Below are 16,699 nucleotides of genomic sequence, written 5' to 3'. Positions count from 1 at the left end.
AAAACTGGAAAACTACCCAACGGTGAAATGGGACCATATTTAAGCCATTTTCATATACATAACCTGATAAAAACGAGACAATTTAAGCATACCTGCTACTACAATTATGTTAACAAGTAGGGCATTATTTCCGAGGCAGGGTGTTTTTGAATCTCTATGGTCTACTGACTCTACTCTTTTGAATGTGTTCATGAACGATTCTGTTAGGTTCCATAGTATCCGTGCTACAGAAGATTACGAAAGTTCCCTGAACCTACTGGGCTGTAAATAGTTAATTCTTCCATCCATTTTGCGATGGGCATTCCAGAGTAGTTATGGTTCACCCACTGTTTCGTGCCGGCAAGCAGTCAGTGGAGTACGAGTTAAATAGGGAGCTTTTAAACGCAGTTTCGTTCTGTACTTTTTCGACACAGCAAAACTGTCTTCTAAACATAGGGCATCAGAAGAGAATGATTCTGCAATGAATTTGGCTGAGTTGAATCAGAGAATAAAACTAAACTGTTTGAACTTTTCATTTTACAGGAATACAGAACACAGGTCTTCGTAAACTGAATACCTCTGTTAACGGAAAAGAAATACCGGAACGGTCACGTTTTAGGAAGGGGCGATCGGACAAAGGGACTAAAATGAGGAGCCTGACACAACGCCAGGCTTTGAGGGAGAACTTCTCGGTACCAACCCACCCTCCTTGGGAATCCGTCTTTCAATCGTCTTTTTCGTGACAGGCTGGTGGAGAAGTACAATGTGAACTGTGTAGGTAGGGAGACTCCCGACTGGCGACAACACTCCGAATTTTCATCAGTACAGCGTGATAATTGATAGTCTTAACCATAATGGTTGATATTAAAATGATCCGCATTGACAAATGATATATCGCATTAATACATCCAATTAAATGTCCACCTCGTCAATACTAAATACGAAATTTATTACAAACCATACATTTTTCGAGAAACAGAGTTCTCGTTCTCAGCGGCTCAAAATATTATCACAATCTCAGAACTTAAAAATAAACATTAATTATGATATTTGGTAAATCATGCTTGAATTATTTCAAGGAAATCAAATGAGGTATGGAATTAAGTTAACTAAATTCTACTTTTGTATCGTTGGAAGATAGATTATGAAATGAATATGCCAAAAACAAACATATACAATTCATATTAACATGGAAACAGTAATTTTATGCATTTTAATCCTTTTTAGAGTAGCTCATTTCAATTTTATTTCAAGTTTAACATCTTCTCATCATGATTCATTTTCTTTTCTTGTATCGATTTTGGCCAGCTGTGGACCACGTAAATAACTCCTCATGATTCAAATTTTCTTTGGCGCCAGTACTCCTTCATCCTCCTGCTTGCTGCTTCTTTCCTTTCAGCCGTTCATTGTTGTTTCTTCTTGGTCGCTGTTTCTGGCTATAGGAAACCCTTAAATGCGTCTAACTTTTTTCTGAAGGTGGTTCTATTGTGGATGTCTTGATGTGTGATGTTCATTTCTTGCAAATCCTTCTTCGTGTTAACAAACCATTTTTCATAAGAGCTGCCTTTCCTATTGGGCTTATTGAAGTGATTAAAGATTTTCTTGGCAAGTCTGTCATCAGGCATTCTTGAAAAATGCCCAAAAAATTTAACTCTTCGCTTTCGAATGGCATCTGAAATCCTACTGCATGTTTTATATATTTATTTGTTACTGCATAATCGATATGTGTCAGTACATTTCTTTGGACCGAGGATTTTTCTTAGAATCTTCCTTTCCTTCTTCTCAATGTCTTCAATGTCTTTCCTGGTTGTTAATCCCAGGAATTCTGAAGCATACAAGCACTCTGGTTGAATTACTGCCTGATGGTGGCGTAGTTTTGTCCTAATAGAGATTGCTTTCTTGTTGTATGTGTTTTTTGTAAGGTGGAATGCAAGCTCCATTTTTCTGGCTCTCTCGCGGTTTGCTTCTTTATCAAGCCCATTAGGTTGTATAATATCACCAAGGTATTTGAATTTAACAACTTTATCTATCTTATCATTGTTCATGATTCATTTTATTGTACGGTTATCTTACAAAGATAACAATCATAGAATTTAGTTAATTCCATAACTCAGTTGATTTTCCTTGAAATATGATATGCCGAATGTTACCATTAATGTTTATTACTACGTTCTGAGACTGTAGTAATATTTTGAGCCACTGAGGAAGAGAACACTGTTTCTCGAAATACGTGCGTCCTGCGCGTTTTAAAAATTTCATATTTAGTGTCGACAAGCTGGACATTTAATTGGATATACTCATGTGATATAGTACTTCGTGACTCAATCATACCCACCACAAACCCTAGCTAGTGAGTATCATTCAACATACGCGCTACTTTTGAAGGAATATAGTTTGGAAAACTAATTTTCTCCCGTCAGTTTAATTATATCCTAATATTAAGCAAACCGGTGAAGTTGCATAATTAACACTGCTGTACTTGTGCATGAAACCATTTAAGGAAACAAAGTTGCTGTCAATATTGTTTCATGAGCTCCGTAATGCCGATCGCTATCAATAACAGATCTTCAGGCATTTGAGGTGGACTCACTCTTAATACCAGAAACACCCCGTAGTTCGAGACACTTACGTATCATATTCCACTTATAGTAACTCGAGCTGCAAATGGCACAAAAGACTGACGGAGGAACGAACGCCTAGAACCACTTGTTGGTCACTTGTGCATGTTGTAAATCATCGGTGAAAGTATTTAGAGGAATCTGGAGTAAATTACATTATTATTTGTAAGTTATATGATAATCTCTGTGCTCGTAGGCCCGCTCCAAACTCCCCAAGAAGAGACGCCGAGTGCTACCCGTCGAGCAGCCCAGGAGAAAGAGGGGTGACGGTGCCATCAACAGGAGGATGAACGCAATCAAACATCACCACCCGGCCATCTTCAAGGACGCTTTTGGAGGAGCAAAGATTGGTGAGTAACTGTCTCCTACTTACGGCATACTACAAACAAGACGGCGAATTCAACGTTTTCAAACTTCACCACACGGTCATGTTCCGCTTAGGTGAGTAACTGCCTCATACATGCGGCATACTACAAAAGAAAACGTCGAATTCAACACCATTAAATATGACCATCGGGCCATCTTCAGTTTAGGTGAGTAGCTGCCTGATACGTGTGGATTACTACAAACAAGACGGCAAATTCAACACCATTAAATTTCACCACCCGGTCATGTTCAGATTAGATGAGTAGCTGAATGATACATGAGGCATACCTCAAACAAGACGGTGCATTCCACACCATCAAACATAACCACCGAGCTATCTTCAGTTTAGGTGTGTAGCTGTCTGATTCATGTGGAATACTACAGACAAGACGGTACATTCAACACCATCAAACATCACCACCGAGCCATCTTCAGTTTAGGTGAATAGCTGTCTCATACATATGGCATACCTCAAACAAGACGGTGCATTCAACACCATCAAATATCAACAACCGGTCATCTTCCGTTTAGGTGAGCAACTGTCTGATTTATGTGGCATACGTTAAAAATTAAATAATTGAAAAAGAGGTTCAACCTATTCAATACATAAAAGAAAGGAATGTAGTGATTACATTCTTATTTAATAGTGATTAGAAATGGGACCGGTTTCGACCCTATTCCAGGTCATCGTCAGCCGTTCAAAACATAAAAAACAAGAAAAAGAATAAGTGAACTCTGGATCGGTATAAGATGAAATATAAATTGATGATGGGGGTAGAAATTGTGAGTCACTTGAAATAAAACAGTACGTAATATTATGAAAGGTAGTACGGCACACGCAATGATAAGTAAAGTCTCTCAATGTTTATGAATAGTGGAGAACGGTCAAATGGGTCAGATTTTACACTCTGTCACGTACAAAGTCACAACACTATCGAACAACATATGAAGATCCATAAATATTTTGAAGTTTGGGTGAGTAGCTGTCTGATACATGTGGAACACTAGAGACAGGACGGTGCATTCAACACCATCAAACATGACCACCAAGCTATCTTCAGCTTACAGTAGGTGAGTAGCTGTCTGATACATGTAGCGTACCTTAAACAAGACGGTGCATTCATCACCATCAAACATCAGCACCGAGCCATCTTCAACGACGCTTTTGGAGGAGTAAAGATGGTGTGTAGCTGTCTGATCACTGGATTGTGCCATATTACAGTCGGAATGGTGTCATGAAACCTAACTAACTAACCCCATGGCACTGCAGCCCTGAAGGGCCTTGGTCTACCAAGGGACCGCTGCTCATCCTGAAGGCCTGCAGATTACGAGGTGTCATGTGGTCAGCACAACGAATCCTCAAGGCCGTTATTCTTGGCTTTCAGGACAGGGACCGCTACCTCAACGTCAGGTAGCCCCTCAATTCTAATCACGTAGGCCGAGTGGACCTCGAACCAGCCCGCAGATCGAGGTGAAAATCCCTGTCCTCTCCGGGATTTGAACCCGGGACCTCCGGATAAAAGGCAGGCACGCTACCCCTACACCACGGGGTCACCGTTATCAAACAAGCCATCTTCAATTTAGGTCAGTACCTGTTTGATACATCGCATGCACAGTTTTATCTACGATAATTCCTGTAAATGACTGCAAATTTTGAACGGTCTCATCAATTACGTCAATCGAACTCAAAAGGTAAAGAAAGCCCGACGATATTTCTCAACAATCAAAGTCCTTAGCATGGATACTAATCATATTGACATTTGAAATTATGGTATACTTGATACGCTTCGTCCGCCTCTGTGGTGTAGTGGTTAGTGTGATTAGCTGCCATCTTCGGAGGCCCGGGTTCGATTCCCGGCTCTGCCACGAAATTTTAAAAGTCCTACCGGGGCTGGAACGGGGTTGAGTCAGCCTCGGGAAGTCAACTGAGTAGAGGTTGGTTCGATTCCCACCTCAGCCGTCCTCAAAGTGGTTTTCCGTGGTTCCCCACCTCTCCTCCAGGCAAATACCGGGATGGTACCTAACTTTTTTTTGCTAGGGGCTTTACGTCGCACCGACACAGATAGGTCTTATGGCGACGATGGGATAGGGAAGGCCTAGGAGTTGGAAGGAAGCGGCCGTGGCCTTAATTAAGGTACAGCACCAGCATTTGCCTGGTGTAAAAATGGGAAACCACGGAAAACAATCTTCAGGGCTGCCGATAGTGGGATTTGAACCTACTATCTCCCGGATACAAGCTCACAGCCACGCGCCTCTACACGCACGGCCAACTCGCCCGGTGTACCTAACTTTAGGCCATGGCCACTTCGTTCCATCTTCCTTGTCTATATCTTCCAATCTTCCCATTCCCCGTAAGGTCCCTGTTCAGCATAGCAGGTGAGGTCGCCTGAACGAGGTACTGGTCATCCTCCCCAGTTGTATCCTGACCCAGAGTCTGAAGCTCCAAGACACTGCCCCTTTAGGCGGTAGAGGTGGGGTCCCTCACTGAGTCCGAGGGAAAAACCGACTCTGGAGGGTAAACTTCTAGTCCAGTATAACACAGTGTTCAGTGATTTATTCAATGTATGAAAAGCAGTGATTTTCCTTAACCTCGAATGCTGCCCCTCTGGATCAATCGTAAAGCGTCCATTTGGATATCCTAAGACCGTGGGTTCAAATCCAGCAGAAGTAGAGGGATAATTGCATCGCAGGAAATCGAACTCTGTTACATGTAGGTAGTCCATACATTGCAGGCGACTCACAAGGAATGTTAATTAAGCATTAAGCCGTATTCTATAATCAAAAAGGCCCAGTGACTCAGTTGCTGGCTTCCCACCCGAAAAAATGAGCTTCGAACCCCGGTCGAGCCTGTGTTGAGATTTTAATCTCAAAAATCACGTGAGCTCAGGAAGGCCTCATATCCTTGGCCAAAACCAAATGAACGTGGGTGGCTCCAGTGACCCCAGATGTAAGTAGGAAAAGTTGATGAAACTTAGTCGTGCAGTCGACAATCACCGAACGGATTTTGTTGCACTTTGCGTGCGCATCTTCTGTCCAGCTACTCGCATATAATGGGTGTTCACACGACGTTGTACTCGCGTCTGAATTAAGATGGCGGACCTCGTAAGGGAAAGGATATCAGCTGTTGCTGATATGTTAATTGCCGAGTTAGTAAATAGTGTTGGAAAAATAAATAGAAAGGAAAATGTAATGTGAGCGCGAGAGTGGAGTGTATGACGTAGTGCATTCGGTGCGTCGACACATTTTTTACGTGAAGTTCTAGAGGGGGATGAAAACATTTAAAAATCACTTACGACTCACAGCTATCCAGTTCGATCAACTTCTACAGATGATTAAAGTACAAATACAGAAACGCAACACAAATATGAGAGCGGCTTCAACTGCCCGTCTGAAACTCCAGGTTACACTACGGTACTTGGCGACTTATGACTGTCTCAGATCTTTGGAAACTTTATATCGAGTTCCAAAGACTACAATATCCACGTTTGTGTCGGCTGTGTTGGATGCGATCTATGATGCACTGAAAGAATGCATCCTAGTGTGTTCGCATGTATCAATTATTAAGTGTCAAAGAATATAATACATTGTTAAACATTCACTCAGCCCGGTAATATTGAATGGTTTACAATGTAGGTATTATATTCTTTGACCCTTTAATAAATGATAGACGACAACGGAATATAAAATAAATACCGGTAAATAAATAAATAAATAAATAAATAAATAAATAAATAAATAAATATCACACTCTTACCAATTTGGTGAAATTGTTTCTCGTATTCATTACTCCATTCAGAAATCTATCAGCGATGTTAAACCATTACATTGTCGGTGAATAAATTTCTTCGGGTGATGTGCCTGACTTCTTGGATTTCTTAATTTTTAATAGTAGTTCTCTGTACGTGCTACGAATGTTTTATTTTTTTGTTGATTTCTTCGACGCCTACCCCAGGAATATTCATTTTTTCAGCAATCCGTAGCAACGATGAATCCCTGGCATCTTTTATTTTATAACTGGGAAACTTAGCATTCCACAACACTTCTTCAGATTCGTATAAGTATTATTGTCTGCGTATCGCTTCACTTCCTTCCTTGCACCGTCTTCAAGCTTTCCGCCAATTTGTTACTAGCTTGTAGAAAGTTGGGCACGGTCCGAGTTGACTCGCTTCTCTCAAACTCAGGCAAATGGACTCCATGAACTGATCACATGATGCGAGTGGCGGGCCAAACATGCGCACGCATTATGCGAGTCCACTCGCTCCGAGTCTACTCGCACCGTGTGAACCCAGCTTGAGCATTTACCGGGGAAACTGTCTTCAGCTGCACAAAGTATTAATCTACAACAAATGACAACTGAGCAGTCATCAGTTTAGCGTATGGCCTTCGGAGAGGACTGGTGCAGATCTTTCGAGTTCACGCCTGAAAGAGACCTGCCCTAGTTGGATGAATTCTGATATAGAAGACGGCATACACACCCAGCCTCCCAGCTCTCGGAATTAACAAATTAAGGTCCACGAACCGGCCAGGAATCGAAACCAGGTTCCCTTGAATCAAAAGAGAGCACGCTAACCCTTTAGCCATGGAACCGGAAGAATAAACGCCCAGCCAGCCATTTCGCTTATGCTGCACAAACCATCACGATAGACCGCAAAGAGCTCTAGGAAGTGAGTGGGGTACGTCAGGACCTGTCCCTAACGTCACGCAACGCAAACAAACTTACCCAGCTGGACGCCTACCGGCAGAGAGCATGCGTGGACCATGCCACTCCGTAGCATTCCGGATCAATCGGCACGTGCGCTGCTGTTATAATTTGTGAAGCTGAAGTCTGAAAAGAGTTACGACGGTACAATTCTTTCCAATGAAAGCAAACACGATAATGTTTCGAAATAGTTTCGAAAACCCCTTCCCCTTGTAACTTTTGCCCAGTTGGAATCAAAATTAATTATATTCACTTTCCACGAAGAATGAACTAACGCTGGAATTACTTTATATGGGCTGACCTATTAAATCTTTTATATGTAACAAAAATGGCCATGAAACTATAAAAATGAATGTTTTAAACGGGTGTCATTAACAGAATCGTCCATATCCACGTGGCTTCAAAATTTCCCATGTCCCTTCTGAAACGAATTTCTACGTATTTATTTCCAAAAGTGGCCATTTATTACTGACTTAGCTTACCAATTCGCAATGTTCAACCAATTTTTCCTTCAGCAGGTCATGTAGACATGTGTTCGACCGAATTGAAAGTAACAACAGTTCTTCTAGAATGACATGATTCAATGTTTCAAAATCACGGAGTAATACGCAACATAGAATTGACACAATAATTCACGCTTGGAAACGTATTAAACCACCTGGAGCTTCATTTCGTACGTACTTACCTTCATTCAATATTTAAACAGTGGGAATCAGAGATGAATCAAGTTACAGATCTGATTTCGTTAGTACTAATGAAACAATAAAAGAGAGAAGTCATTAAGACAACGCCAGCGCCTCGCGCTACAGTCAAGACGGAAACGTTAAACCTGCTCCACAAACATTCTGGGACAGACAGACAGGATGATTAAACTTTGAGTTGTCACAGGGATTTGACAATACTGACAGGGAGAACTGTGTTAGGGTTGCAAATGACATTAATGAAAATTAACCAATACCACCAGTATAAAAATAACATTTTCTTAACCTATAACAATCCATTGTCATCATATAAAGGTAGCAGTAGTCATACAATTCTGAAACCTAGTAGTTAACTACGAAACCTTCTATAAAAACTTACGTCACAACTGGTTTTATCGATTCAGTCTGTGACAAATTCCACATGTGCAATCCCTTTTAATGAATATTTTCTTCAGAATAATTTTTAAAACTGTGCGCATTGTATTTAACCCATTTTATCCCGTTCTTCCGAAATGGCTGAAGCTCAACTTGTAGGATTACAGCAAGATATAGCAGATATTCTGGATTCAGGAGGTCAAATGGACTGTATCGCGATTGACCTGTCTAAAGCATTTGATAAGATGGATCATGGGAGACTATTGGAAGAAAATGAGTGTAAGTGGACTAGACAAAAGAGTGACTTAATGGGTTGCTATATTTCTAGAAAATAGATATCAGAGAATGAGAGTAGGCGAAGCTTTATCTGGCCGTGTAATAATTAAGAGGGGAATTCCTCAAAGCAGTATTATTGGACCTTTACATTTTCTGATATATATAAATGATATGAGTAAAGAAATGGAATCAGAGATAAGGCTTTTTTCAGATTATGTTATTCTGTATAGAGCTGATAGAAACTACATACCTCACAATCTCTTCTCGCTGGAAATTCCTGTATCTACCCCATCTATAAAGGAGATGAATATGGCCGCGTGGAAGCAAAAACTTCTTCTGGGAATAATAACCCCACGAGCCTCATATCGGTAAGCCTGAGCCAAACGCTTGGCTGACCTACTCTGGTCTTTTCTCAGAAAGAGAAGGATTTGTTTTGGTCATCCAAGATCAAGTAATTGCTACACGGAACTACCGTAGATTCATCATGAGTGATCTAACAGTTGTCAGAGACAAATGCTACCGCAGTTCCAGAAATAGAGAGAGCATACAGCACGTCATCTGTGGTTGCCCACTCTTGGTCAACGCTGATTATAAACACAGACATGATTAATTAGCTAAAATAATTCACCAGAAACTTTCTGTACAATGTGGATTTCTTCAGTAATCAACTACATATTGGAAATACACACCTCCACACGTTCTCGGAAACTCTTCATATAAATTTCTATGGGGCGGAGAAGTCTTAACCGATGTCACGCTCAGCTACATTACGCCAGATATAATTTTAATGGATAAATCAAAAAGATCCGCATCCTTTATAGAACTTTATTGCCCAAACACCTCCAATCTGCAAGCAACAATAGTCACAAAGATATCAAAATACACAGAATTGGCAATAGAAGTACAACGCCTGAGGAAACTAGAATCATTCATCACAGTTTGAATTGAAATACGTTACCATGTACTGGTGTTATTCCGAAAAGCTTGAACATCTCTCTGGCTGCATTAAACCTGCTATATCAGACGTACGTTGAACTGCAAAAGCCACCCTTCCGAGCACCTACGACAATGTGAGAAAGTTTCTAGGAACGAATTTCCATCTGAGTTACACCAAACAGCATGAAAATCCAGGCCGCACTTTAGTGATTCTGAAGGACGTGTTTAGGAACCTAATCTGTGAACTTTTGTGTATCTAGGTGTATATGTTGTACTTCTTTGTGTTGTAAATATTTGTAGATATCTGTGTATCTATGTTCAGTCGTCAGCCCTAAGGCTGGCTGGATCCTCAACAGCTCCGCCATCAGCTGTCATAGATTGCATAGACATCACTGAAGAGGCGTACTAGGGAAATGAGGAGTGAGGTAGCTTCCCGTTGCTTTCCTCACCGAGCCAGAAGTTGCTATTACATATCAGTCTGCCAAGCCCACTGAAATGCATGCATCAACCGACCCTATGAGCAACATTTTCACACCATTCATAGCAGGGACTGGCTGCATAAGGAATGGCATTACCAGCATCGTTCTTACCTCAGTCACTTTCGTATTGTCAAAGCCAAGGATAAGACTGAGACAGATCAATGAAAATAACAAAATTGCTCTAGCCTATACCAGAAGACATAGTGCACTGTAAACACTAGGTCCTGCCAGCAATCGTTTCATAATCAAGAAGGTGACTCCTTGCCTAAGCCGAGTCAGCCCATTATGTTACTCTCACAAGACGAGTCTTCCTAAATGGATGTAATAATAATAAGAATACAATGCGCGAAAGTTTGAGTAATTAAGATGTATTATACATTGCTCAAGATCACAATATGCATACATTGCACAGTTCTGAAACGCAGTCGATGTCTGGGTTATGTATATTTTAATGTGGAAGCCTAGTCACCTTAACATGCCAACGCTGTGTAGAACTCGCTTCATATTTCTCTCTCGTGCATCATTTCATTGAGTTAATAGAAGATTGTATGTTGAGGGTATCGATTAACAAAGATTTCCTCACTAGTTCATCCAGAGACATTCTGTTTTGATAGATCGTGGTGAATAGACCAGATGACCTCACACAATCGACATGTTAAAATTACTTTGATTTCCTCACATTCATCGCCTTATTTTAAACCCTTCACTCACAATTACGAAAAAACTATTTTTCCCCCCGAAGAGCAGGAGAAGCCTCGCTATTCGGGGTGAGCTTCAGTAGATGGGAGACACTTTTTGTGTTGTATGTTCTCAGTAATACGTGTTGTAGAAATTGCCGTTGAGATTGGCGATCAAAACTCCTCGGCGCTCGAGCTATTTACATTCCATTTAGCAAGTAATTTCATGCAGTAACAGGGCTGCAGGCAGCATTCTATTTGCATCCTAACAAGTGAGGCTGTGTGTGAGCTTTGTTTCAGGTAGACGGTGTATGACCAATGGCGGCATGGGCTCTTTGTTCCACCACACACACGGGAAATCTGCATCCCTTACCAGTAGATGATGATAATAATAACATACATACATACATACATACATACATACATACATACACACATACATCAATCATTAAAGAAAGTTATGCTTTTCAGCGTTCAGTCTGCGAGCTTCTGTGAATTTACAAAATGTCCCCACAATCCTCTATTTGCAACTAATTCTGTGGCCTCATTCAGTTCTATACCTCTTAACCTTAAATCGTTAGAAACTGAGTCTAACCATCGTCGTCTTGGTCTACCTCTACTTCTCTTACCCTTCACAACAGAGTCCATTATTCTCCTAGGCAGCCTATCGTCCTCCATTCACCGCACGTGACCCCACCACCGAAGCCGGTTTATGCGTACAGCTTCATCCATCGAGTTCACTCCTAACTTAGCCTTTATCTCCTCATTCATGGTACCCTCCTGCCATTGTCCCCACCTGTTTGCACCAGCAATCATTCTCGCTACCTTCATATCTGTTACTTATAACTTATGTATCAGTGACATACTCCCACAACGCCTCAAACTGTTGCATGTAATGGTGAAATCCCCTGGGGCGGCTGAGAAACTCAAAGGAACAGAGCTCAGTGCTAACTGAGCACGATGACGTAGCCATGACGTGGCGATGACTTGGCAGAATCGCCAGTAGTGCAAAATATAACAACGTCACATCCACATCTGATACATCAAAACTCACTGTACAGGTATTTAATGTTAATCTACATATACGTATATGTGCATACCCTAAATTACAAATACGCAAGCGACAAGCAATGCATAATCGAATTGAATAATAATTATAACAAAATAATAGTAATCGCACAGATAAAATAATAATACGGAAATAATAATAATAATAATAATAATAATAATAATAATAATAATAATAATAATAATAATAATAATAATAATAATAATAATAATAATAAAAATACAGCTATCATCTTGTAACGGGATTTGAACCGTTACAATTTGGTATAGCAAGATCTGTACTATACTGGGCAAGCGTACTCTGCTGAGTACTGAGGATCTCACTGTCTGCCTGTGCTCCCCAGTTATTCCAGTTGACGTACGTACGACATCGTAACTGGTGTAAAACCTTCAATTATGTTTAATATATTTTAATTATATTTTATTAAACGTTTAATTATCTTTTATTAAATGTTAAACATAACTAAGCCGGGCTGAGTGGCTCAGACGGTTAAGGCGCTGGCCTTATAACCTCAACTTGGCAGGTTCGATCCTGGCTCAGTCCGGTGGTATTTGAAGGTGCTCAAATACGACAGCCTCGTGTCGGTAGATTTACTGGCACTTAAAAGAACTCTTGCGGGACTAAATTCCGGCTCCTCGGTGTCTCCGAAGACCGTTAAAGTAGTTAGTGGGACGTAAAGCAAATAACATTATTATTATTAAAAATAACTAATACATGGTTTCCCTGTAAATATGTATTATGAACTTTGTATAACTTTAAATACGTATTGTGTATGGGTTTAACCTCAAAATCCATATGGTCGAAAGCGGTAGAATATTCCATAATGTTCGTATGTTAGACTTATTGTACTATAATTTCGTATATAGGAAGGGTTCTGGAAACTTACTGTAAGGTTTTATTATCCAGATACATGTAGAGACATTAGGAATGTTGTAGAGATTTCCATGTGTATTAGTAAACAGTAAAGGAAAGTTCGAGTACCCATTCGACTAGCTGGTCGATCGATGTTTCGAGTGTGTTCCATTAGAGTGTTGTAAGAACTCTTCCAGAAATCGATAATTCTAGATGGTTGATCGAACAGTATATATATCGAACTGTTTGTGAAGTCAGGACTCAGTCAGTGTTGGACTCGGAGTCAGGTTGGACTCGAAGGCAAGTGATGGACTGCGTGTGACTGTTGGGCTCCGAGGCGGAGTCGGTGAGTTCAAGAAAGTGTATGGTATAGTGCGCGAATCAGTGTTGTTGATATCTGCACTGTCCGGCTCCATGGCTAAATGGTTAGCGTGCTGGCCTTTGGTCCAGAGGGTCCCGGGTTCGATTCCCGGCCGGGTCGGTGATTTTAACCTTAATTGGTTAATTCCAATGACTCGGGGGCTGGGTGTGTGTCACGTATTCAGCATTAGAAATCATCCTAGGTAGGGCCCTTATCTTCACACACATGCAGGTCGCCTAATAGGCCGTCTACGAGAAAAAGACCCGCACCAGGCCTCTCTGGAGGCCATACGCCATTCTTGTTTATATCTGCACTTGTCAGAATCGACTTCAGGGTACTCCGCTATTAAGAGTTGCAGTGTCACTTGCTAGTATGTATAATTGTGTTTTGTAACTTAGCGTGTAAATAAAGTAATTTATACAAGGAAGTGAACGTGTTATCGTATGATATATATTTACGTAAAATAAAATCGCATCGCAGAACGATACAGTTAGCTTCCAAACCACATTATTCCTGGCAGCCACTTGGTTCTTGGTGTTCAAACAATGTTTTCTATAAGAAAGTGTGCTTATCGCGAAACAGGCACTGACGGTCAAAATAGGCATTTATGGCCACTAATAAAAGCGTTTTATTCGTCTTAATTTCATCCAACTTGACAACATGTTTAGCAGTTACAAGTAAAAGTAGGCATTGTGGTAAATATATATAGCTGGTTCGTAGCTCAGCAACGAGATAAATGAAAAGAGATGTTTTATTTTCTTTAGCTTTTGTGGTGGACTCTGCTGTTGTCGACGTTAAGCAGGCCAGTGCGTGTTCGTAGATGAGCGGACGAAGAAACTAAATTCTAACATTTCCATACATCATTTGGCATCAAGTTATGTAACGTTTGAACACCTTCTATATTCAAAATGTTAAAAGAAAAAGTGTTCATATAAATAGCACGGTACCCTGCCGTTATATTAAAACAAGCTTGCTCCGAGCAAGAACTTCTTTATTCGGGGTAAAGTAATTTATTTAGTGTAGAAACCCTTATCACGTCCGACTCCTTGGTTGAATGATCAGCGTTGAGGCCTTCGGTTCAGAGGTTCCTGGGTTCGATTGCCGGGCGGGTCGGGGATTTTCATCGCGTGTGATTAATCCTTCTGCCTTGGGGACTGGTTGTTTGTGTTTGTCCTAACACACTGCTCTTCATATTCACACAACACCCTGCACTACCAACCACCACAGAAAGACGCAATAGTGATTACATCCCTCCACATAGGGTTGGCGTCAGGAAGAGCATCCGGCCGTAAAACAGGGCCAAATTCCCATATGTGTGACACAGTTTGCGCCCGTCAATCGCCGGTGTAGGAAAGCGGTCGAATAAGAAAAAGAGGAAGAAGAAGAAGAAGAAGACTTCTTCACAAAACAATCGAACTCCAAAATTACTGTCGATGGGGTGAAAGTTCCTTATGGGGTTCATTGTAAGTAAGCAAAGCAGAGTCATATCCGTATAGGCCATCAAGGCCCTTGGAGGGGTGGAAGGTAAAGGCTTCCACTATCCATAACCTCGGCACTTGATGGGGTACAGGAGTTAGCTCTACGCCCGACCGTCTTTGTCCCTAGGAGTTAACCTGGTACTCATTTTTGGTGTAGGCTGAGTGAACCTCAGGGCCATGTGTACCTCCGGAAGTGGAAATCTCGTTTCTTAAATTTTACGATTTTCTGACGGGGATTCGAACCCACGTTCTTCCAGGCAGCCCCTGATCATTGTAAGTATCTAGGTGTTAATATAAGAAAAGATCTTCATTGTGGTTATCACATAAATGGGACTGTAAATAAAGGATACAGATCTTTGCACATGGTTATGAGGGTATTTAGGGGTTGCAATAAGAATGTACAGGAGGGGGCATATAAGTCTCTGGTAAGACCCCAACTACAGTATGGTGGATGGGAACCTCACCAGGATTACTTGAATCAAGAAATGGAAAAAATCCAAAGAAAAGCAGCTCGATATGTTTTGGGTGATTTCCAACAAAAGTGTAGTGTTACGAAAATGTTGCAAAGTTTGGGCTGGGAAGACTTGGGAGAAAGGAGACGAGCTGCTCAACTAAGTGGTATGTTTCGAACTGTCAGTGGATAGATGGCGTGGAATGACACTACTAGACGAATAAGTTTGAGTGGGTTTGAGTGGGTTTGAGTGGTATTTCTAAAAGTAGGAAAGATCGCGATATGAAGATAAAGTTGGAATTCAAGAGAATGAATTGGGGCAAATATTCGTTTATAGGACGGAGAGTTAGGGATTGGAATAAGTTACCAAGGCAGATGTTCAATAAATTTCCAAATTCTTTGCAGTCATTTAAGAAAAGGGTAGGAAAACAACGGATAGGGAATCTCCCACCTGGGTGACTGCCCTTAATGCAGATTGATTGATTGATTGATTGATTGACTGATTAACTGATTGATTGATTGTCTTAGCCGTTTCCGATAAATAACTAGCCATTTACCGCGCTGTTTGGTGAGTATGTGTTGCGATGGACGAGATGTCTGATATTGCAAGCACCGCATTAACTTGAGATACACGGTAGTATGGAAAAAAAAATCGCCGAGACCAAAGAAACCGCATCAGGTAATGTCGAATGTGAAAGTGTAGTTGATGTTTTCTTAGGGGTCAACGGCGTTGTGCGCAACCGAGGGTCAAACGGTGAGCCGCTGGTATTATCTCCAAGTCTTGAGAAGTCTTGAAAGAGAAAATGTCAGTAAGAAAAGAGCAGACAGCTCCTAGAGTCAGCTCGCACACGGCTGTTCACTATAAACATGAAGATAATTGTGATTCCCCGTCCACCATACCTCCCCGGCATAACCCCATATTCTCTAAACTGAATTTCACCCTAAAAGGACGATGATTTCAGTCAACTGAAGACATCAATACATGTAAGTACCTAAGTGTTAATAATATAAGGAAATGTCTATTTATTTATTTATTTATTTATTTATTTATTTACTTATTTTTACAAGATAGATCTTATGGCGACGATGGGACAAGAAAGGGCTAGGAGTGGGAAGGAATCGGCCGTGGCCTTAATTAAGGTACAGCTCCAGCTTTGTCTGGTGTGAAAATGGGAAACCACGGAAAACCATCTTCAGGGCTGCCGACAGTGGGGTTCGAACCCACTTCCTCCCGAATACCGGATACTGGCCGTACTGAAGCGACTGCCGCTCTCGAGCTCTGTAGGAAATGTCTTTTTTGGGGTAATTATATTAAAAAGGTTATAAATAAGCGTTACAGTGAGCCTCCGTGGCTCAGGCGGCAGCGCGCCGGCCTCTCACCA

The 16,699-nt window shown here is 41.2% G+C and overlaps 1 protein-coding gene across 1 annotated transcript in view; it reads left to right on the top strand.

The window, feature by feature from the left end:
* LOC136864057 (potassium voltage-gated channel protein Shaw) overlaps positions 1-16,699 on the top strand; it is a 754,891-nt gene that overhangs the window by 719,576 nt on the left and 18,616 nt on the right. The window contains exon 10 of the mRNA XM_067140592.2: positions 2,794-2,947. Within this exon, the coding sequence (XP_066996693.1) occupies positions 2,794-2,947 (154 nt within the window). The remainder of the gene's footprint in view (positions 1-2,793; positions 2,948-16,699) is intronic.

This window comes from Anabrus simplex, chromosome 1 (genome assembly GCF_040414725.1).
Source record: "Anabrus simplex isolate iqAnaSimp1 chromosome 1, ASM4041472v1, whole genome shotgun sequence".
NCBI classification, from domain to species: domain Eukaryota; kingdom Metazoa; phylum Arthropoda; class Insecta; order Orthoptera; family Tettigoniidae; genus Anabrus; species Anabrus simplex.
This window is presented reverse-complemented; position numbering and strand designations above follow the sequence as displayed.